Source organism: Phodopus roborovskii, unplaced genomic scaffold, assembly GCF_943737965.1.
Source record: "Phodopus roborovskii unplaced genomic scaffold, PHOROB, whole genome shotgun sequence".
NCBI classification, from domain to species: Eukaryota; Metazoa; Chordata; class Mammalia; order Rodentia; family Cricetidae; genus Phodopus; species Phodopus roborovskii.
In genome coordinates, this window is record NW_026126517.1 from 38,392,653 (window position 1) to 38,415,219 (window position 22,567).

At 41.5% G+C, this 22,567-nt stretch overlaps 2 protein-coding genes across 4 annotated transcripts in view; both read right to left on the minus strand.

Moving 5' to 3' along the window:
• Window positions 1-646: 646 nt before the first annotated feature.
• Rplp1 (ribosomal protein lateral stalk subunit P1) lies at window positions 647-2,115 on the minus strand. The gene is made up of 3 exons (XM_051197695.1): window positions 1,917-2,115; window positions 1,448-1,522; window positions 647-883 (listed from the first exon to the last, which is right to left on the minus strand). Exons 1-3 carry the CDS (start codon window positions 1,986-1,988, stop codon window positions 686-688), a joined length of 345 nt encoding a protein of 114 aa, XP_051053652.1. The 5' UTR covers window positions 1,989-2,115; the 3' UTR covers window positions 647-685.
• A 3,190-nt stretch (window positions 2,116-5,305) lies between these two features.
• Kif23 (kinesin family member 23) overlaps window positions 5,306-22,567 on the minus strand; it is a 28,064-nt gene continuing 10,802 nt past the window's right edge. The window contains exons 7-23 of one of the 3 annotated variants that reach the window (XM_051197697.1): window positions 21,907-22,077; window positions 19,662-19,774; window positions 19,395-19,516; window positions 17,697-17,799; window positions 15,758-15,837; window positions 15,551-15,670; window positions 15,074-15,200; window positions 14,591-14,749; window positions 13,449-13,606; window positions 12,861-13,034; window positions 12,505-12,684; window positions 11,776-12,087; window positions 8,774-9,001; window positions 7,588-7,670; window positions 7,368-7,446; window positions 6,585-6,655; window positions 5,306-5,656 (exon numbers count right to left, since the gene is read on the minus strand). In XM_051197697.1, the coding sequence (XP_051053654.1) occupies window positions 5,641-5,656; window positions 6,585-6,655; window positions 7,368-7,446; window positions 7,588-7,670; window positions 8,774-9,001; window positions 11,776-12,087; window positions 12,505-12,684; window positions 12,861-13,034; window positions 13,449-13,606; window positions 14,591-14,749; window positions 15,074-15,200; window positions 15,551-15,670; window positions 15,758-15,837; window positions 17,697-17,799; window positions 19,395-19,516; window positions 19,662-19,774; window positions 21,907-22,077 (2,296 nt within the window). In that variant the 3' untranslated portion in view covers window positions 5,306-5,640. Of the gene's footprint in view, window positions 5,657-6,584; window positions 6,656-7,367; window positions 7,450-7,587; window positions 7,671-8,773; window positions 9,002-11,775; window positions 12,088-12,504; window positions 12,685-12,860; window positions 13,035-13,448; window positions 13,607-14,590; window positions 14,750-15,073; window positions 15,201-15,550; window positions 15,671-15,757; window positions 15,838-17,696; window positions 17,800-19,394; window positions 19,517-19,661; window positions 19,775-21,906; window positions 22,078-22,567 lie in introns of all 3 variants that reach the window. The other 2 variants (XM_051197696.1, XM_051197699.1) reach the window with 2 other exon arrangements.

Genomic DNA, 22,567 nt, shown 5'->3' on the forward strand with positions numbered 1-22,567 from the left:
GTTACCACTGAGCTGTGTCCTATTTCTGAATTTCATCACAATAAAACTACAAACATGCAGGCTTGACTGAAGATGAGAAAAGGTGCTTGTAACTAAAGTGCATGCATGTTGAACTAACCCAGAGACAAGACAAACCTAAGGAAAAATCCCGTTGCCCCTAAGAACCAAATGGAGCTACACTCTCAATACAGTTGAAGACAGCAAGTCTTGGCCAAATTTACTGACCTGATTATGCCAAATGGCCTTTCACAGGAATCAAAGGCAGGGTGCTCACCTAACACAACCAACTTCTAATCAGATTCAACCTAAATTGTCAAAGTACCTCCTTTACAAAAGCAGGTTGAGACCCCTGGAGTTATTCTGCCATCTTGGGACAGCATTTTAAGAGCTATTAATAGTGCTTCTAGAGTTCTGCTCAAGTAGCTGGCTCTAAACAGGTGCTCTGTATCCATGTCACTAGATGGCACCTTTCTGGAGACACGCTCACACCAGAGGGCCAAGTTTAGGGTTACAGAATAACTGACCCAGGCTTCTTTTCAGACATCTAACTCATGCTGATCTTGAACCCCAAATCATCCTACCCTGCTACTATCACATACAAACCTGAGAAGCTGTTCCTGTCACACACAACTGAGACCAGGACACCTACAGATTCATCTTTTTATTGGACATGTTAACAAGAGACTTAGTCAAAAAGACCAAAACCCATGTCATCATCAGACTCCTCAGATTCTTCCTTCTTTGCTTCCACTTTCTTCTCCTCAGCTGGGGCAGCAGCGGTAGAGGGGGCAGGACCACCCGCTGGTGCAGCTCCAGCTGCTGGAGCAGGTCCACCAGCCCCTACGTTGCAGATGAGGCTCCCAATGTTGACATTGGCCAAGGCCTGAAAAAGCAACAGATGGGCTGGAGTGATGGCTTAGTGGTTAAGAGCACCAACTGCTCCTCCAGAGAACCAGGTTCCAGGACAGTCTCAGAGAAACTGACATTTTGTTCATGCTTTTCCAGACCAATGCACAACTACTCAATGTACAAGCAAAATCAATATTCAGTGTGAAAGCTGGGCCCCTATTCGGTTGCTGTTTTAAAGGTACAGATAACTGAATTAACTCTATTGGTAAGCAAATTGCTCTAAGTAACCCAACAGAATAAAATGGGCAGACATCAAAGTTTCTTACTGCAGACCCACCAATTGGTTGATCTCCCTTGCCAGAAATAAAGCAATTTGTAATCTTCCATTTTATAAGAATCTTGTCTGCTCTAAGTGCCAAACTTACAAGGCGAGTAAATTGAGTAAAACTCATGTACAAACAAAATTTGCTTGTAGTAGCACAGTTAACAAGTTTTTAATCTGTTAGAAACTGACACCTGATATAAAAAAGCTACACCAGTAAACACAAACTTGAAGAGGAGCGCTGGAAATAGTACAACAGGAGTTCCCCAATCTTACCTTTGCAAACAGGCCAGGCCAGAAAGGTTCAACATTGACACCGGCTGCTTTAATGAGGGCATTGATCTTATCCTCCTGGAATACAAACCCCAATCCATCGAAGCGATCAGAATACGGTTAAAATCAAAGTCACAGAAGTCCCTTATACAGAGCCAGGTTGCCAATTTCGGCTTTCTATGGGTAGCTCATGCATGCCTAGCTTTAAGGCATCGGCCAGGTTTAAAAGGCTCGAGGGCTAGTGCGATTGCCCCGTAAGCCAGAGCAAGTGGGAAGAACCCACTTTTAGCATGTTATCTGTCAGCCACAAGCGGGCTCGCGGCCGCCTTCCACTACGGCTGTTGGATCGCGCGGGCAGAACACAGCGCACGCGCCAAGGGCCTCCGAGCAGACGAGTTGGCCCGCAGAGGGCCCGGTCCCCGCCGCAACACACGTGGCCGCCGCCCCGCGATTACCCACGCCTAACACTCACCGTGACCGTCACCTCGTCGTCGTGAAGGATGAGGGCGGAATAGATACAGGCGAGCTCAGAGACGGAGGCCATGTTGCGGACTGCCGGCACGGTGCTAGTCGCCGGATGAAGTGAGGGCCTCACCCCAACGCGGCCTTAGCTTCCTCGGAAGAACCGAGCACCTTGGCGGCAGCTGAGGAAAGGGTCAAAAACGCCTGCGCACAGCTTCTTATGGGGGCCGCACCGACCAATCGATGCCCGGCTCCGAGCGGAAGAGGCAGAGCCAAGTACGAGAGGCGGTGTCTGCTGAATGCAGTTCCGGATTTGCGTGTCCGACTTCCGGTTTAGCCAGTGTCCTACGCTTGCGCACATCGGAAGTGCTAAACTTTAGGGTTTAGCAGCTAAAAGGAAAGTTATCCGGGGGAAACGCACTGATCCGGTCCGCTACTTGAACTGGTAGGAGCGCTCCCGTGCTTTGGGCACACTGCCCGAAAAAAAAGTCACGTGGTTGCCCCCACCCCCGCCCTGGCGCGCGGGCTTTGCCTACAGTGTGGTAGCAGAGTAATTACCGTGCAGTACCCGGAGTTGTATATCAAATGGAGTGTATCGAGGTCCATCCCAAGAAAACTCTGAAGTAATTCATTACATTAAGAAAACACAAAAGACCCAGGAGTTGGGGCGCTCGTCTTTAATCCTCCCAGGCGGATCTCTGAGTCCAGACCAGCCTGATCCACAGAGCTAGTCCAGAGCTACACAGGGAAACCCTGTCTCGAAAAACAAAACAAGCACAGAGGGTGCTGAGGATGCATTAGAGATTAAGCCATTTTATTGCTCTTCCAGAGGCCCCAAGTTCGGTTCTGCCACCCCAAAACTCGAATTACAGTTCCAGGGGATTGGGTCATAGGAGACGTGCTCACATACACATGAAAGTAAACCCTTTTTGAAAGTGTCATGTGAGGTATGGTGGGGAGAAAAACAAGTAGGGGACCAAGTGCTAAAATCTGGCAACTAATCACATAGAAAACTAGGAGAGTAAACTTTCAACCCGTTAAGAGTACTCAACAGAAGTTAAAAGTAACTCAAGGCCTGCCGCCTGCCTCCTCTGGAATGCTGGGATAAAAGGCATTCACCACCACAACCACAACCAAAGCAAATAAATCTTAATGGAAAAAACTTTCTTTGAAGATGGGAAATACACATGAATGTCTTCCTTTGCTTGCTTCAGTGCATGGCACTTTATCACAACAGTAGAAACCCCAAGACTCCGCTCTCTTTTTGTCTCTCTCACACACACACAATATACCTCAGGTTGGGGTACAGCTCAGTTGTAGAGCTCTTGGACAGTTTGTGTAAAGGTACCTTTGGGTTTCAGTGCTAAGAAGTTATAATCAGAACCTCATGCATACTAGGTAAGTGGACTATCAAAAAGCAGTACCTCCAACGTGTGATGTTTTAAAGTTCATACAATTCGATTTCAGCACCACAACAAGCTACAAAAGTTATCAGAAGGAACTCGTTGGGAAATACAGTTTTCACAGATAAGACCCTTAAAAGGAAGGTGTGTGTGGGGGGGGGAGTGTCTGGAGAGATGGCTCAGAATTTAAAGAGTGTAGGCTGCTCTTCCAGAGGTTGAGTTCAATTCCCAGCAACCACATGGTGGCTCACAACCATCTGTAATGAGACCTGGTGCCCTCTTCTGACCTGCCTGCATCCCTGAAGACAGAACACTATATACATAATACATCTCCATAAATAAAATTAAAATATTTAAGGGATAATTCTCCCTACATTATATAGTTCCAAAGTTCTATTCTCATTGGAATTTGAAAGCTGGCCTCAAATCTTTAAAACAAAAAACTGATAAGGTGACATGTACCCCAGCTAACCTTGAACTTGTGCAGCTGAGGATAACCTGGAATGTAGAATCTTCCTGCTCTGACCTGGGATTGATTTTAAGTGTGGACCACCACAGCCAGTTCATACAGTGCTATGGATCAAACCCAGGGCCTGGTGTACCTTATGTAAGCACTGAACCCATTCAACTCAGGCCCCTTAACTACATGACCTCACTATACAACCCAACTGACCTGAAGATTCTGTAGTTCAGGCTGGCCTTGAATTTGTGGTAATCCTTGTCTCAACCTGCAGAGAGCTCTAGGTTGCATGGACAAACCTGGCCCTAGAGGAATTTTTTTTTAGTGTTATTTGCAATGCAAATAGCAGACCAGAATGGAGAGCCTTAAAACACTTTCATACTAGTGAGAACCTGGTTGGTAAAAAGAGATCCAAGGAGTATAGGTGGGTGTTTCAAAACAAAGCTTGACCAAAGGATGGCAGGGGCTCTGATGGTAAAAGTACTCCTTGCATGCTGAGGACATGGAATCAATCCCTGGCATCATAAATAAAGGTGCCATAAAAAAAAAAAAAAAAAAAAAAAAAAAGTCATACACAGGGAGATCCAGAGTTTCAAGTTGCAAAGGATAAAGTCCTAAATACCCAAAAACTTACAAAGTAGTTTTATTGCAAAGGCTCTTGTATTTGAGAAACCAAACTCACAATCTGGAAATATTCATTAAACCAATGAGATCCTATTTCATGCCTATCAGTTCAGAGTTGCTAGTGAGAATGGCAAATGAACAAATTTACAAAAACTTGGCTAAAGCTGGGTGTGCATACAGCCTACAGCCAGCACTTCTAGTTTCTACCCTCAATACTCAAGGGGCCAATTGTAACCCTATTCTCTGCAGTGTAAGGAAAACTGCACTCTTGAGGAACAGGGAGGACATCATAGAACATCTTGCAGTTGCCTTCAGACATGCCAATCCTCTCAAATGAGTGAATGGAACACCAAAAAATCCTGCTAAACTTGGTTTCCATCCAAGGCTTTGACTTTGAGCACTTCCCTTCAAGGAATGCCTGAGTTATAAATCAAAGTTGGTTTCCAACCAAATTAGCCATTAGGAGCTAAGGAATGTCCAGCAAAGCTAATGTATTAAAATAGGACAAATAACATGGTAGTTTTGGTGTTGGACCTGACTTTACAAGCCGACTTTGGGGTCCATGAGCAATATCTTACCTGTTTCATATCCCATGAAGGCAACATTCACAGCCAACTTTCTCTCTCTCTTTTTTTTTTTTTTTTTTTTTTTTTTTTTTAAGGACAGGGTTTCTTTGTGTAGCTTGGAGCCTAACCTAGAACTCATTTTGTAGACAAGGTTGGCCTCAAACTCACTAGAGATAGCCTGCCTCTGCCTCCTCAGTGCTAGAATTAAAGGCATGTGCCACCACCAAGGCACAGCCACAAGCAACTTTCTATTCTCTACATTTTCTTTTCTTGTACCAAGTACCAGATAAATGGAACATGCAGTTACTTGGGATCATGCTGAGTGAATGTCTGCTACACAACTTGGTGCTTCTTAGTGCTTTTTTATTTCAATTCTTTGGGCATATATAAAAGCAGAAAGTGAATATATACATACAGAATTCTAAACATCTTCCTAAAATGGTTTTACCATTGGCCAGTCACCATCTTTAAATTGTTAAATATGTCTAAAGTGCATTTTTTTGCAGCTAATCAATAGCAGCATTTTTTTTTCTATAAAACCTTAGAAAATAAAAAGTCACACACATAAAAAAAAATACAATGTGATCCAGATACATTCTTCTGTAGGATGACTCAGACACTGTGTCTGGCACAGCTTTGGATAATCACCAACACAAACAAAAACATTCTTCTATCATCAGGTCAAGGCTTCTTGCGCCTAAAACACAAAAGGCAGCATGTAAAAGTGAATTCCACACTTGGTGACACAGTCAAGACAAATTCTTTGTGAGAATTCCTTTTATCAGAAGAAAATTCAAGTCCTTGGAGCAAGCAAGTAACTTAGAGACTATAACATGAGGTAGTGTCCCTGTTCTTAGCCTACTACAGCCAGCCATCTTCTAAATTGTCAAAGGAACTAACCCAAGTTTAAAAATGTAGAGAGAGATGTGTAAAGATTGGTTTTTATGAAGAATAGAAAAAGAATAAGCCAGCTACCTAGTGTGGATTAACAGAAAAGCAAATGGTGTGTGTGCTTCCTTCAACATGAATTATGGCATTCATTTAACTATCTATAGAACATGTACCCCTATTCTAAAACTATGAGGTTCATTAGGTAAGAGTGACACACACAGTGTCACACCCCAGTGTGAGTCATCTTGCAGAAGTGCAAAGAAGGGGCTGGAGAGATGGCTTAGAGGTTAAGAGCATTGGCTGCTTTTCCAGAGGTCATGAGTTTAATTCCCAGCAACCACATGGTGGCTCACAACCATCTGTAATGCCTTTTAGTTCCCTTTTCTGGCCTGCATTGCAGGCATACACACAGACAGAACACTGCATACATAATAAAGTAAATTTTAAAAAAAGAAGTGCAAGTGTATTATATGCTGTCATAATTAATAGACACACCCCCTTCACCTCTTTCCAGATGCTTTCAGCTCAGCCTCAAGAAGATTTAGAAGTGGCCAAATGTGAGCAAAAGTTACCAATCTGCTGACACCTTCTCCAGCAGCTCTTATAACCCTCTGGAGAGCTCGGCACTACAGACGCTGACCACAGACTGTCAGCAGGGCCCAGGTGAAAGCCAGAGTGAGGTACAGTTGGCACAGCAGTGGTGATGGAGAGCGGGGCAAGGGAGTAGTGCTCACTTGGGTTGTGCATGGTGCTCATATCCGGGTCCCAGCTGAGATCCTGCTCTCATCTCAACAGCAACTGAACACTAGAGGAAAATGACGAGAGAGAGAGAGAGAAAGATAAGCTCCCAACAATCCAGAAGCACACATTTATACGGGCTCTATTGCGATGAAATCCAACACTGCCTTAGTTCAGCGAGGATACCTAGGTTAAACCACTAGTCACACATTTAAGAATCATTTCTGTACAGGCAACAAGCACAAGAAGGGCCCGGGAGAGTATCCAGGCATCTTTTCATCTTAGATAAGGAAGGAGAGGGGGCCAGGAAGAATCCTGAAGAAGCTGGTGACTAGGGCCTTGCCCAGTACTTCCCCCAGGAACCTTTCCTCAGAGGTAATGGTCACAGGGAGCACTAAGTGCTGCTTCGGGTTAGTCCATCTCCTATAATTTTCATTAGTCTTGGTCCACTCTTGAGCCCTTTGTCCCCCCCCCTACACACCACACCACACCCACACACCCACACACCCACACACCCACACACCCACACACACACACACCCCCACACACACACACACACACACACACACACACACACACACACACACACACGACCTCCAACTAAAAACCAGATCCAAAGAAATGCAAGTGCCCTACCAGAATGTTAGTTACAGGCCTCCAGGCTGCATAGGCAGGCAGTAAGTAAGTATGTTGTCCCACCTCAGCAACTTCAAAGAGCAAAAAGTGCTACAATATTAGGCAGCTAATTTTAGCAAGCAAGTATTTAATTTCACCCCTACCCTTGTTTCTACATCGGTCCATTCAGACTCTGTACCATCTGGTTGGGCAGGTGCTACTGTGGACGATCTTCGTTTTCGACTACTGAAAAAGGGGAAACACGATGCAACAATCATTTTTGCATCTAAGAATAAAAAACAGAAGGGGAGAAACCACCTATACCTCACAGGATATTTGTTCCTAGACTAAGAAACTGCCCTTTTATTAGTGACCAACACTCACCCAGTCGGCGATTCTTGTTTTAAAGTCTCAATATCAGTAAACTGAACAGATTGTCCACCACCTCTGGTCTTATAAACATCACCCTAAATCCAAGAGAAAAGGTCACTGAATCTGCTGATCAAACGCTTCAGAAACTTCAGTCCACCTCTCGCTAACAAGAGTACAGCACAAGATAATCAGTAACATTCCTAGCTACAGGGAGTATTTTACTGCACCTATATATTTAAAAGCTAAACTAACCCAGCAGAGGCAGCTCCATGTTTAAGGCGCTCTTGTCCTTCTGGTGGCAGCAGTCTTAATTGTAACTGTCAGTCCTCTCGACTTGAAATGACCCCCCCACCAATTTTTCCTAATGGCTGTGTGATCACCAGAAATCTTTAGGCAGCAAAGTCTCGTCTTTCCAATAAAGAATGGGGGTGGCTTAGTGCTGAGTAACTTTCCCAATCAAATTTTACTTTGAAATTGTTAATTTTTTTGTTTGTTTGGTGGTTCTTTTTATTCCCCCCCCTCCTTCTTCCCTTTTTTTGGTGGGGGTGCTGTTTGGTGTCCTAGAAAGCTGTAAACAAGGCTGGCCTTGAACTCACAGATTAAAGGCGAGCACCACCACTGCCTGGCATAGGACAGATTTTAACGCAAATATTTAAACTTGAAATAGTAGATAGTTGTTAGGTTTGCATTTGCTGCTGTCCAGTTTTTCAAGTTTATTATGTACTTCAGGACATGCTCAAACTGGTGATCCGCCTGCCTAGGCTTCCCATGCTAGGGCTCAGGCAAGCTGTCACTGGATTTTTTTTTTTTTTTTCCCTTGAGACAGGGTCTCTCTGTGTAGCTCTGGCTGTTCTGGAACTTGCTCTGTAAACCAAGCTGGCCTTGAACTCATGAAGATCTGCCTACCTCTCCTGGGATTAAAGACATGTGCCACCACTGCCCAGCTGGGTTTATTTTTAAAACTAAGTTTTAGCTAAATATGTAGTAATTAAAAGTACATCATAGATCTACAAGAAATGCCTATTTAAGCAAATCCAGCCCCATCAGACGCACAACCTAAGCAACTACATTAATTTTCTGCTAAAACAGAACTTCCACCCAACACCCCATGTGTGTTCTAGATCTCATCAAGGGACAGCAGGTCAAATATTTCTCAGTGATTTTTTTTTTTTTTTTTTTTGTAAAGATTTGTTTTTACCTTAATTACTTTAGTTTGAATCTCCCCATCGGAGGCTAGTTCCTGGTGGGTCAGCATGTACTTCTCACACTTAGCTAGCGCCTTTTCATTTGCAACAGACACTGTGATGGCATGAGGGACATGTGGCTGCATTACTGTCTCAGTTTGCACATTAGAGGCAGGCTTATGATCTACCCATCTGCTCCCTGCAGAGCGGGACCTTCTGTGTCGTACAGGAATTGGTGTGTTCTGATCAGGTTGAAAGAGGAATTAAGAAACAAGCACAACCCAGGATTACTTTGAGGTACCGTTAGAAGTGCAGCAGTTTACAATGCAAGTTCACAACAACAGAAATCAAACCTGTCCAAGCTAAATGTGTAAGTCATTTAATATTCTCTCAACCAAACAGAACCAACAGACATCTTTAGACAATAGTATAGAGAGAATAGTCACATGGGAGCTTCCGTTTCAACAAAGGCCAAAAGATAAAATTGTGGTGACTCTAGTTCAGGAAAAAAAATCAACCATTTTGTATTCTTAATCAAAAACCTGTTATTATGCCTGTTTTGTGAAGTAATACATAGATTAACAGGTCTGTTAAAGGTAACAGCAGGATCAATATAACATTTAAGTATGTGTGAGGCATCTAAATAGAAAACATTCCTTCATATATTGCCAGACCAAAAAACTGCAAGCTATTGTAGCTCTGGCTTAGCAAGAAAGACCCCAAAGAACACAAGAATACAGGAACTTCAAGTGCAGCATGCCTAAACAGTGTCAAGCACTTCTGGGCATTTGCAGTAGACTTTTATAACACATGCCACAAAAACTTCAAATATACCAACAATTTTTTTTCTCCAGATGTTTCTTAAAAGCTCCAAGAATCAAAGACTATAGTATGAAATTAGCTTGTATCATATATAAACACTAGTAATTTTCCAGTCAAATGCTCTGTGTGCTAAGTTAAATAGCACATTCAGCTTTAAAAAATGCATTTCATGTGCACGATATAGTAACATAAGCAACTGTATCTCCTGTTTGTTAAACAGAGTATAGGCAGAGCCTTTCCAACCTAGCCAAATGAGGATTCTGATTCAGTTATAGGAAACCAGCTCAAGGACAGCTCTAATGACAACTGTTCAACAGTCACAACTTGCCACTAAAGACACTGAGCTTCCATGCAGGCAGAAAACTTTCCACTCTCAAAATGGTTTGATTGAAGTTGAGTAAGAAAACCTAGCTCTTAGAATCTAGCACTTGGCAGAAGAGCTTCCCTGAACACATTTACAGCATAATGCATTCAAATCAAACTTTGAAAAGGGGACAAACTGCAGAGAATCTACTAGCAGTCAAGACAAGTATTTTGAAACTTTTTCCTGACCAAAATGTAAAGCTCAGTCTGCCAGGTAATTTCTGACCAAAGAACATGGACACAGAGATATCACCTCTTGGAAACTTCTCTGCTGCACTTCTAAAAAGATTTGGATTTCAAGGCAACAGACACTTCTATCCTCCAGACTGTCCCATGGCCAAGTCAGGCAATCCCTTACTGCTGGCAGGTATAAACAGACCTCCTGGCAAGTTGGAATCTGACACAGAAGAGGATTTACTAGAGATGATCACAGAGACCATTCACCATGATATGTTCCCTGAAAGGAACAAAGTAAAATCTGCAAAACTAGAACTTGAGACTATAGACGTGTCTGTTGCCTTGTAAGAACCCAAGACTGGAATACATCATCATTAGTAATCAGATTGCAGGGCATTTATCTACATTCTAAATCCTGTAAGGATCTTTCTGGTTTATGAGGCAGGGTTTCTCTATGTAACAGCCCTGGATGTCCTGGACTCATGCTGTAGACCAAATTGGCCTCAGAGTCATAAAGAGCCACCTGCCTCTGCCTCCCTACTGTGATTAAAGGCATGCACTACCACCACCCAGCATGTAAGAGGATCTTAAGCAAGTATTTACTACAAGATCATTTTACTTAAAAGAATAATTTTAAAAGAGCAGTTAAGATTTTATTGAAAAGCTAATTCACAGTATTAGTGTAATGATTCATTCAAATTAAAAGGAAATGTTATCTTAATATTGAAGAAAATATCAGGTATAATCACCTCAAGATTAAAATTTCAAGATGTGAAAATTGTCAGTAGTTTCAAACAGTTCAGGTCACAAAAATCAAAAGGGAGAAAGCACATGAAAGACTGCTGATTGCTACATGCAGTGCCTGATCCTGGAAGGCAGCATGGACTGAAGGGAAAGGCCATCACTGGGACAGGTAGGACAGTGAGAGGCTCTCCATTCAGGAAATGCTGTCTGCCTTACAAGTGGTAAAGATGATGGTTACAAAAGATGGAAATATCCTTTTTTTGAGTGTCATAGCATCTGTGACTTACTTTGGAGTACATCAGAAGAGGAAAGCCTTGCATAAAATAACAATGGCTGCCAATGGCAGAGGCAGGAGAGTCTTTAACACATTAATCAAACTTTTAAAATAAGCCCCCCCCCCCAAAAAAAAAAGGCAAGAAAAAAAATTAAATTTGGGGAAGGGGAACCAAAAGAAAAAAATGTGTAATAGTATACACTCATATTTGGGTTGGGGGGATTACAGCTTGGTGATAAAGCAATTGCTTAGTATCTTAGTAATGTTGAAACCCTAAGGCTCAATCCCCAGCAACAAGGGAAAACAAATGTGGAGGAAAAAACAAAATCAAGGGATCAAGAAAGCAAGACACTCATATTCCTAGATTCTGGGCAAAGCCCCTTGTTCAGGCTAGTGGTCTATTCTAGGCGGCACCATGCTGCCTAGGCTGTCATTCAGAGTTCATAGGCACATGCTTCTGCTTTCTCACATTAAGAGCTCAGCATCAATGCAGTGTGGCCCAGTCTTTAACAGAAAAGTTAGAGCGTCTTCTTTTTGGAAGCTACCCATCTTTCCATCAAACTTTTGGAACCAAGTTACAAAGAGCAAAGGAGATAAGTCTATCACTACAATGCTTTAAAGAATGCTGGCACTAACCCTGCGGCAATGGTCCTCTTCTACGCCTATCTCACTGCTGAATGTAGGGACCATCTCCCTGCCTTCAGTCCAGTACATCCCTCGCCTTCTGTCTGACACGATACATGTTTTACTTTGTCCTGGCTCCTGCTGCCTATGCCTTGCAAGAGAGGTGACATTGACAGGTGTGCTGAACGGAGATAGTTTCTGCTCCCATTCCGAAATACAGGAAGCTACAGAAATGCTGCTGCAAGAGTTAGAGCGCCTGTGTAGCTGTGGTTGGCTCATGAGTTGCTGGCCGTTGGAAATCTGAGCAATATTGTTACTAGAAAGCTAGAAAAATTGGAGAAAAATTAATGAATAAGACTGAAAAACTGAGAGAAACAATATTACTTTTCTACAATTTTTACTACATGAAGATTTAACATTGTAAGAAACTATTTGCAGTCATTAATTTTGTGATATGCTTTTGTTGTTTTTTGAGACGAGTTCTCACTATGTAGCCCTGGTTGGGTCTGGAATCAGGCTGTCCTCAAACTCAGAGATCTGCCTGTCTCCCTCCCAAGTGCTGGGATTAAAGGCATGAGCCACCATGCCCTGCCCTTTTGTGCTAAGTTTTAAAAATAGAACCTTAAAAAATAACATGTAACAAACAATTCTCACAGAGAAACCTCCTCTAATTGGAACAAATTTTCTCTAGCATTAAGCTACACATACTAAGTATGTAAGCACTAAGCTACAAACACTTACAGGCACAGGCGAAGGAGAGACAGATCTCTGAATAATTTTTTGCTGATCCTTCTCTCGTGAGGGTCTCTCTGGCTTCTCAGGTTTAGGTTCAGTAACAATGGCCCTCAGCTGTTTGAGCTTTTCATCTTTGACCCAGAGTTTATTTTGCATCTCCAGCTGAGTGGCTGCCACCCGACGTTCCTATGGAGATCAATGGCAAATTACAGTCTGCTTTATCACTATGCATAAGCACAATGCATCACCCACTTTATTCCTTGAAAATGACAGTTCTCTACTTCTTCCAGAATTAACAGATACCACCAGAGCTCTGCCACAGCACAGAAATACAAAATATTTAACCTAAGGAAAACACTCACACATTCCTTCTGCCATTTCATCGTTGTTTCTGTCACCATGCCTTGCAACCTGGCTTCTAATCTGCGCTTATCAGAAAAGTGCCGCTGAAGCTGCTGATTCTGGTTCTCAAGCTCCTGCTGCAGACTGCGCTTATCTTCTTCATAGATCGTGGTTGTTTTCTCCAAAACTTCAATCTGCAAAGGAGACCACTGTGCTTATCTGCTGCGTAAACACCTCATCTAACTGCACAATAGTCATTCAATTGTTCACAAAGAAAACTTGTGGAAAGAGGGAGGAGGAAGGGAGGAAGGGAAGGAGGGAGGGAGGGAGGGAGGGAGGGAGGGAGGGAGGGAGGGAGATGGAGACATCACTTTTGCCCTATTTTTACCTGAGTACTCCGTTCCACTTTGGTCTAGAAAAAAGTTACTCAACAAGCTCCTCACAAGCCCAGGGGCCCACATCTACTCAAGCTAAGCTCTACTCCTAAGATTAAAAGACTATACATTGTCTTCCTCCCTTCATGCCCCTTCACTGTAGTGACAGGCACATGAGCAGTTCTGAGAGCAGTGCCCAATGACCAGTACACAGGTAGAAATGTGACCACAAACCTTATACTCCAATGTTTTGTTTTTCTTCTCCAGTCGTTCTATTTCTGATTTCTGTCCTGATATCAATTTTTCTTTTTCATTTAGTTTTTCCTGTATGTAGTTTTCTTTATTTGAAAGAGAACTGTCAAATTCTTTTAATAAGGCTTTGAAAGTCACACCTGAAAAAGCATACAGATTGAGCTGTTTAATGCAGATATAAAACAAAATCAACTTTCATTGGCAGACATATGGTAGAATGTAGCACTCCAGCAAATCCCCCTATGGCAAATGAACATAAGAAAGGCTGGGAATGCAGCTGTCTGTTATGTGTCTGCTTTGTATATGCATGAGTCCCTGGGTTCAATACCAAAAGATGAAAAAGACTGAAACAAGTTTGGTAAGAAATCAGTTTGATTCTCAAATCTCTAAGAGATGTTCATTGGGGCTGGAGAGATGACTCACAGGTTAAGAAAACTGACTGTTCTTCCAGAGGTCCTGAGTTCGATTCCCAGCAACCACATGGTGACACTTAACCATCTATAATGAGCTCTTGTGCCCTCTTCTAGAATGTAGGCATACATCATATATGCAGACAGAACACTGTACACTAACTAAATAAGTCTTTAAAAAAGAGAGAGAGATGTTCATGAAATATTTTGTAACCTCTCTCTAACACTACAGTTTGCTTACAAATGCAAAAACAGATATAGTCCTGTTTTTGAGATCAGCTAAGCCTGGGCTGAAGACCCTGGCACACTACTTGGTCACTCACAGAGACATAGTCATTTCCATGGACCAGACTTGTTCAATTGTTCTACACATTTTCAAACATATTTCACTTTTCCCTACACCATGTTGAGGTACCAACAATTACAAAATATAAATAACTTGCCAACAGGGGAAAACTATAAAATATCTTGTCTATCACTATTAAAAATAAACATAGGTGAGGAGACACCCACTTTTTTCTCCTTATATTCTTTAAAAGTAAAATCGAGCTGCTGAGGAAGACAAAACCTTGCCATTCAGATTAAAAAAAAACCTTGTGGCCACTACAAAGCCCTGAAACAAGTCTTCCTTAAAGAGGCGTCTCACCAGATGGAGTCACTACAACCTGTTTCTACCTCTGAAGTCCCAGCAGCTGTAAGCAACTCTGCTCTTACATTGTTTGTTAAGCTCCTCAGTCATTACTTGGCGTAGGCGATGTCGATTCTCTAAAGTTTCGATCAGCTTTGGAAGGGTCTCCTCATCATTGATATCCAAAAGTTTGCATGAAGGCAGTGGTGGGAAGCTCTGTAGAATCACTTCAGTCACCAAAGGTTCTGTATTGAATTTAAAAATTACAGAAGAGCTTTTAAGCAAGTCTGATGCCGTGAGCAGAACCCCTGAACCAGTAACCACAGAATTTTATTTTATTTTTTTGCCTCAGCTTACTCAGTGTTAGAGTTACAGGTATGCTTCACTACACCCTGCTTTAGGCATGGAATTTCTCAAAAGCTTATCTAATGTTTTATATAAACAAACAAGGAAACCTTCCATTTTAGCTCAAAGTTTCTTGCATTTGGTTCTTGAGAAGGGTATAAATAGATTTTTTTAAGTTTAGAGAAAGACAAGCAAATAAGTAATGACATAGTATGAAACTGTACCATCTCCAACTGGGCCGCCCCGAGGCAGGTTTCTGTATCGTCTCCCTGGTGTCAAGCCACATATCACCTTGTCTGCTGGTCTTGCTACTTCAACTTCTTGGGTTACTTCAGCAAATCTCATGACTTGCTAAAAATACAAAGCAGAGTCTGTAAAAGCAAGCTTACCCAAGTCCTCCATTACAGATGGCTAAATAGCTTTGTTTACATATCCAGTGACCCTGTATCAATCTACAAAATCTTTGATGTCATTCTTTTTTTTTCTCCCCCTTAGACAGGGTTTCTCTATAGCGTTGGAATCAGTCCTGGAACTCTATGTGTATACCAGGCTGGCTTTGAATTCAGAGATCTGCCTGTCTCTGCCTCCTGAGTGCTGGAATTAAAGGTGTGTACCACCACCACCTGGTTAGTGTGCTATTCTTCAAGTAGCTGTTTTCCCTAAAGAAAGCCAACTGTATAGGACAAATACACTTAAATTACCAAGCTTTCTTCATAGTCTTCAGCCTTTGGATTCACACACACAATCATCCGCACCTTCCCCTCTCCATCGAAGTAGTTCTTGAACAGATGAGTTAACTTTGAATCTCGATACGGAACCATCTACAAAGACATTCAAAACCTAAGCATATTTAGACAATTAAAATGCAGGATTAAACCACAAAGTGGTTGACTAAGGCTGCTGTGTACCTTGTTAATTCCATATGTCTGGTTCTCTCTGAGGACTTCCATGCATGTTCTTAGTGTCATTAGTGACTGGTTAATGTTACCTTAGAGGAAGACATTTAAAAAGAGTAAACATAATGCATAATACATCTGTGTATCTGTAAAACCTCAACTTCATTTAACTGCTGAGAAATTATATAGATCTTCATTGTTCAAGAATTATGGTCCCACTATACTTTCAACTGAATTAACCTTACTTAATGGTTTCAAAAACCATCTTTCAGGGACTCCATTGAAAAGACTCTCCAGGGCTGGAGAGATGGCTCATCAGTTAAGAACACTGCTCACCTTTCCAAAGGTCCTAAGTTCAATTCCCAGCAACCACATGGTGGCTTACTACCATGTGTAATAAGGTCTGGTGCCCTCTTCTGACCTGCAGGTATACATTCAGGCAGAATACTGTATACATAAGTAAAATCTTTTTTAAAAAATACAATATTACTCTTTTTTTTTTTTTTAAAAAAAAAGAATCTCTTTTTAAGTTTTGTTTATTTAGTGTTTTGCCTGTATATATGTAAATGTACTTTATGTGTTTGGTGCTCACAAAGGCCAAAAGAGCACATAGGATTCCCTGGAACTAGTTACAGACAGCTGTGAGCTGTTGTGAGGATATTAAAAGTGAACCCGGGTTATCTGGAAGAGGAACAAGTATTTAGTTATTTTGGTTTTTCAAGAGAGGGTTTCTCTGTATAACAGCCCTGGGTGTCCTAGATTTCTACCTGCCAGGTATTGGGATTCAAGATGTGTGCCACCATACCTGGTGCAACAAGAAAACTTAACTGCTGAGCCATCTCTCTAGCCTGGGAATACAACATGACACTATTTTCTGGTGGTTTGAATTAGAATGGCCCCCATAGGCTCATGCTTGGCTGCTTGGTCTCCAATTGGTAAAACTATCTGGGAAGGAATGGGAGGTGTGGCATGATGGTGGAGGTGTTTCATTAGGGATGGGGCTTTAAGGTCTCAAAAGCACAAGCGATGCCCAGGATCTCTCTCTCTCTGCCTCATAGTTATGAGTCATCTGACCCCACATCTACTCTATAGTAAGCTCTCAGCTACTGCTCTAGCACGGTGCCCTCCTGTTGCCCCTCTCCCTGCCATCATGGTCATGGACTAACCCCCTGAAACTGTAAGCAAACCCCCAGCTAAGTGCCTCTTTTGATAAGTTGCCTTAGTTGTGGTGTCTCTTCACAGCAATAGAAAACAGTTTTTTCCAACCCCTATAAATTCTAGCATAGACAAACTCATTAATTTGGCTTCCTTCCTTTCTTTTTTTTTTAGGAGTGGTATTTTGCTAGAAGACTGAACTCAGGTGCCTCGTACATGGGAGGCCAGCCATATCCCAAGACTACAGTAGGAAAGGGACAGAAGTCCTTCCTACACTCAGAAAGTACATGTTTCTAACAGTCAAGTATCTCAGGAGCTGGCAAACTGTCCCTCTACATCTCAACAGGATGTCTTAGTCATCAAGCTTTCTTTTTCTTACTTATCTCATTGGATTTCTGAACCAAGATAAAGGCTAGTAGTATATTAATCACACCTCTCAAGTGTTTAAGAATTGTTCACTTTGGAACACTGACTAAGACCTCCTAACTCAATCATGCCTACCAGATACATCATTTAGCTAAATATGATGACACAGCCTATAATCCCAGCTCTCAGAATCCTGAGGCAGGGTAACCACAAATGCCTGAAAGTTACTTTCTGCTCCTTATCCACTGAGGCCAGTGCACAAACAATTAAAGGTTAATATTTTTTTAAATAGAATTTTTGAAGGCTACGTCTAATAAATAGTCAACGTTATTCCACTGATTAAACAGAAAAACCACCCTTTGATAAATATAAACTACCATTCCAAGTTGTTGAAAGTTATAGTCATAAATAAGTACAGCACTGCACTCACCAGCCTCACGTAATCTGTTCCCTTCTGCTTTAGTGCGGTTGGTTCTTTCACTTCCAGCAAGATCTACCAGAGACAACTGGCTTATGGTAATTTGTTCTTTTTCCTGCAAGGCATAAAGCCAACAATCTAAGTTATACTGCACTACAATGTTCTTTAAGATCCAGTAAACACTGCATTGTCTTAATGGACACTGTATGTGCACAATGCAAATACCCAGAATGGCAGAGATGCATGATACAGTAAAAGTTTGAGAAAGAGCTCATGGAACTGAGTACTTGTCTGCTACCTGACTGTCCTTCTCAGAGCAGGCATTAGAGGACTCCTTGAGAACAGGGACTCTTCCATTCTGCTATAGACCAGGTATTTAGTATTTCTGACTGGGAGTATTGAGCTCTGTCTTCAGAAACACACACACACACACAGAAAGCATATTTAAAGGAACATAATTCCACAGTACTCTAACTTATGCAAAGAAACACAAGTCAGGATGGACAGATGTTCAGTGGTTATTTAAGAGCACTAGCTGCTCTTACAGAGGCCCCAAGTACAGTTTTCAGGACCTATGTGGCAGCCTGTAACTCCAATTTCAGGGGATCTGATGCCTTCTTCTGGCCTCCACAAGCACCAGGCTCACACTTGGTGCACAGACATACATGCAGGCAAAATACTCACACACATGGTATAAAAATAAAGCTTAAAAAGAAAGAAATGAAAGTCACTTTAAAAAAAGAAATGAAAGTCAAGAATCACCTAAATGGTATTATGCTTTTAGCAGTAATCACATCCCTAAAACCAGTAATTTACAGTAAATCAGGAAGACTTGATTGTGGTCATTTTCTGACTAACATTTATTGAGTACTGACTATAATCAAAGCAGTGGCCAAGAAACTTCACACTGCTTTCCTTTATTCTCACATCCTTATGAGAAGGCTCTCTTACAGTTGGGTCAGACAGCATCAGGAATCAGAATTCAAATCTTAGTGGACCTCAGCACTTTCCTGCCAGCCTAGAGATGGCTACATTAAACAGTTAAAGTCATAATCAGTGAAACAAGACTTTAGTATTAGCAGGGGAGGCTGTGGCAAGGATCTCTGAGCTCCGGGCTACATAGTAAGGTTCTGTTGCAAAAAAACAAAAAAACAAACACAAAGCCAGGTATGGTAGCATGTGACTTTAATCCAAACCGCTATAAGCTGGGGCACCAACCTTGACAATATAGTGAGAAAAAAAACAAAAGAGGCCATGGTTTTTAAAACTGGTGAAGAAAAGCATAGGGAAGGGTTTGGAGAGAGGAAAGGGAAGGGAGAAATGTAATTACACTATAATTTCAGAAATAAAAGAAAACAAATATTCAGGGTCATACTGGGCTTGTTACACGAAACCCTATCTTACACAAGGCAAAACAACAACTAAAACAATGCAACACATTAATTAAAGTTTTGCAGATCCTTTTCACACACAGCAAACTGCACATGCCACACATGCTATGTATGCACTAGGATCACTCAATAGACAGAGCCCAGAAACAGTACTGCTGGCATAAAAAAAAAAAAAAAAAAAAAAAAAAAAAAAATGTCACCAGCTATACAGTTATTAACTCTAGAGCAATCTGCACTACCACGGTAGCCCCTAATTTAGGTCATCTTCCAAAACCTTTGGGCTAAATTAGTAACAACAAGAGTCACATAAAAACATTACCTGTAAGACATTGTCTCCATCAGCATCCAGGGGAGCCTGGACTAGTTTAATGCTGAACACGCTATGGGAACGGCTGGATTCTCTATTCAAATGGGTGTTAGCAATACGTCTCTTTTTCTGACCTATGATTACAGAGAAATCATTGATTATACTTGGACTCAGCCATTTATTATACCAATTAATCCAAAGGGACTGCTGTTAAATTACAGCAACAATTCAGGGTTAAAACCATCAGTTCACATTTTTCAAATTCGAGTTGTTTCTAACCTCTCCAAAAAACTTCAAAAGCCTCTTCCGTAGATTTCACTTCTACTTCTGTACATCCTGAGACGTACATATTGTGGTTCTTATCTTCTCTCAGTATTTTAGATTGTGGGAGTCTGTGGGAAGAAAAACGGTTAGTTTCCTAGATGAGATACAACAGGCTTCCTTTAAGACTAAGGTTAAAGTGCCAAGGAACACACTCTCCCCTTCTACCTTAACACCACCGACAGAACCCAAGCCTCACGCATGCTAGCTATGTGCTCCACTACTGAGGACATCCCCAGCTTTTCTTAAGTTCATTGCATGGTTCTAAAAGCTGGAAGTCCATTCGTGTAGTGCTGGCACCCTATGAGGGCCTTCTTGCAGTGCTATGATAGAGGCACCACATGGTGAAACAGAGCAAGCATATTCCCATGACATCCTTTGTTTAATGGACAAATTTATATAAGAGCCGCAAAGAAATAACAGACTTAAAAAAACAAAACATGATTCTACAGTCAGGATTAGATATAAAGCAGGAACCAAATTGTTTTTAAAGTCTGCTCTAAGTCACCCTAAAAAGCACATTAAACAACACTGATACTTAGACTACAGTACTATAGCACTATTGTATGCAACACAAGTTACAGATCACAGTCTAGCACTTTCCTCATTTAAAAGATCAGCATATTCACCTGGTTCTGACCTTTACAACAATGCAGAAAATGAATTCAGAAGGGACTTAGTATATGCCCAGAGTGCCAATCCCCACAAAGTGCCTTGGTAAATTTTAGTTTGCAGTTGGTTAAGGTTAGATAAAGGTGCTTGCATGTTCTGTTTTTGTTAATTTTTAAGAAATATTTTTATTTTTCATGTATGGATGTTTTGCTTATATGTAAATCTCTGCATTACATGTGTGCCTGGCACCCACAGAAACTAGAAGAGGACATTGGATCTCCTGGAACTGAAGTTACAGATGGTTGTGAACTACCACGTAGGTGCTGAGAATCAAACACAGATCCTCTGAAAGATCAGCCAGTACTCTTAACCACTGAGCAATCTTTCCAGACCCATATTTTAAATAATTGTATTTATCTGGAATTGAATGTGTAGAGGTAAAAGGACAACTTACAAAGTCAGTCCTTCCCTACTACCATGTAGATTTCAGGTTGTCAGACTTGGCAGCAAGCACCTGTACCTGCTGAGCCCTCTCACCAGCCCCTCTCCATTTTGTGAATGGTGAGGACAGAGACATTAACCCCTCAGAAAAGGAGAGCCAAGCCAGTTCCAGAACAAAGCAAGTTCCAGAACAGCCACGGCTGTTACACAGAGGAACCCTGTCTTGAAAAAACAATAAATAAATAAATAAATAAATAAATAAATAAATAAAGAAGAAAGAAAGAAGGCTAACACTATCCTCACATTAAATCCACAATCAGTGCTAAACAGGCTCCCTTTAAGTGCAGGCACTGTCACTGTTTCCTTTGCATGGCTAAATAAGACCAGACAGCAGTATCACTTGAATATCACTTGAAATAAGCCAAACAAACTGCAAACAAAAGAGACATTAAAAATAATTAATAGTGTTGGGCACAGTCAGGCACAACCTTATTGCCAGCACTTAGAGGAGACAGAGCCAGGTAGCTCTCTGTGAGTTCCAGGATAGCCAAGGCTACACAAAGAAACCCTGTCTTGAAACCCAAAAAGTACAATGAACTAATCAGACACAATATTTGTAAATCAATTCTGACACAAGGAAAGGTACTTTTGTAAAGCTACATGGTAACTGATCTTCATATTCTGTATGTCAAGACCCACAGATATCTAAGGAGTAGCATTTTCCTTTCACAAAATGACAATGCCATGTGGCTTTACACTAATCCACGATTCATGAGCTAAGAATTACTTACATAGACAAGGACCCATTCTATAGAGATCTCCAAGACATAGACAGGCAAAGAAGCTGCAAAACACCCAGCACTGTCAGGGTGCTGAAAAATGCCCCCAATGCTGTCTATAAAAAAATTGAGATTTGTCTCAAAACTAAGACTAAAATTTCAAAACCAATTTCCAAGCTGGATCTTCATGTCATTATGCCTAAACCTGCTGCAATCTAGTTAAGATAAAAGTATTCATTGAGCATGACTACATGATTTCTACGCATTCTGAAAACTAATGTAAGCATTATCCCCATTTATACCTGAAGAAACAAGTGATTTCTGGGGGGTAGTTTTCCAGGTTATCTGAAGAGACTCTCTTTGCTACTTACTTGGGCTTTATGGGATCAAACTGCACCTCTTCCAATAGATCATATATGTAATTATTATAGATTTCAATGTAAGAGACAAATACACCATAGACACTGTCTTCATCAACTTCTTCTGCTTTGCAAAATTCTTGTACATTTATCATATCTGCAAACTCTGGATCTGCTTGTCGCCTAAAACAAGAAACAGATCCCTCAAAGTCAGATTTTAACCCCAGTGAGTTAATATAAAAGTAGATAACCCGTGCTGGTTGATTTTTATGTCAGCATGACACAAGCTGCAGTCCTTGGGAAGAGGAGCTCTCAACTGAGAAAACACCAAAAGGCAATCTAACACTGTCTTGATTAATGATTGACGTCGGAGGGCCCGGTCACTGTAGGTAGTACCAAGCCTGGACAGGTTGCCTTGGGTTGTATAAAAAAGCAGGCTGAACACGCCATGGAAGTAAACTAGTAAACAGCACTCTCCATGGCTTCTGCATCAGCTCTCGCTTGAGTTCCTGTCCTGACCTCCCTCAGTGATAGACTGTTACCTGGAAGTATAAGATGAAATAAATCCTTTCTTCCAAACCAAGCTGCTTTGTTTATGGTATTTTATCACAGCAATAGAAACCTAACTGAATTGTTGGGAGTGGTGCATGCCTTTAATCTATAAAGTGATTTC

What these genes read in the sequence shown, in the direction of transcription:
- Rplp1 (XM_051197695.1), bottom strand. Translation starts at nt 1,988, where the DNA reads ATGGCCTCCGTCTCTGAGCTCGCCTGTATCTATTCCGCCCTCATCCTT. An exon ending in ACGACGAGGTGACGGTCACG is followed by an intron (nt 1,523 to 1,916) that starts GTGAGTGTTAGG and finishes TTTGTATTCCAG; the next exon opens with GAGGATAAGATCAATGCCCT. An exon ending in GGCCTGGCCTGTTTGCAAAG is followed by an intron (nt 884 to 1,447) that starts GTAAGATTGGGG and finishes TTGCTTTTTCAG; the next exon opens with GCCTTGGCCAATGTCAACAT.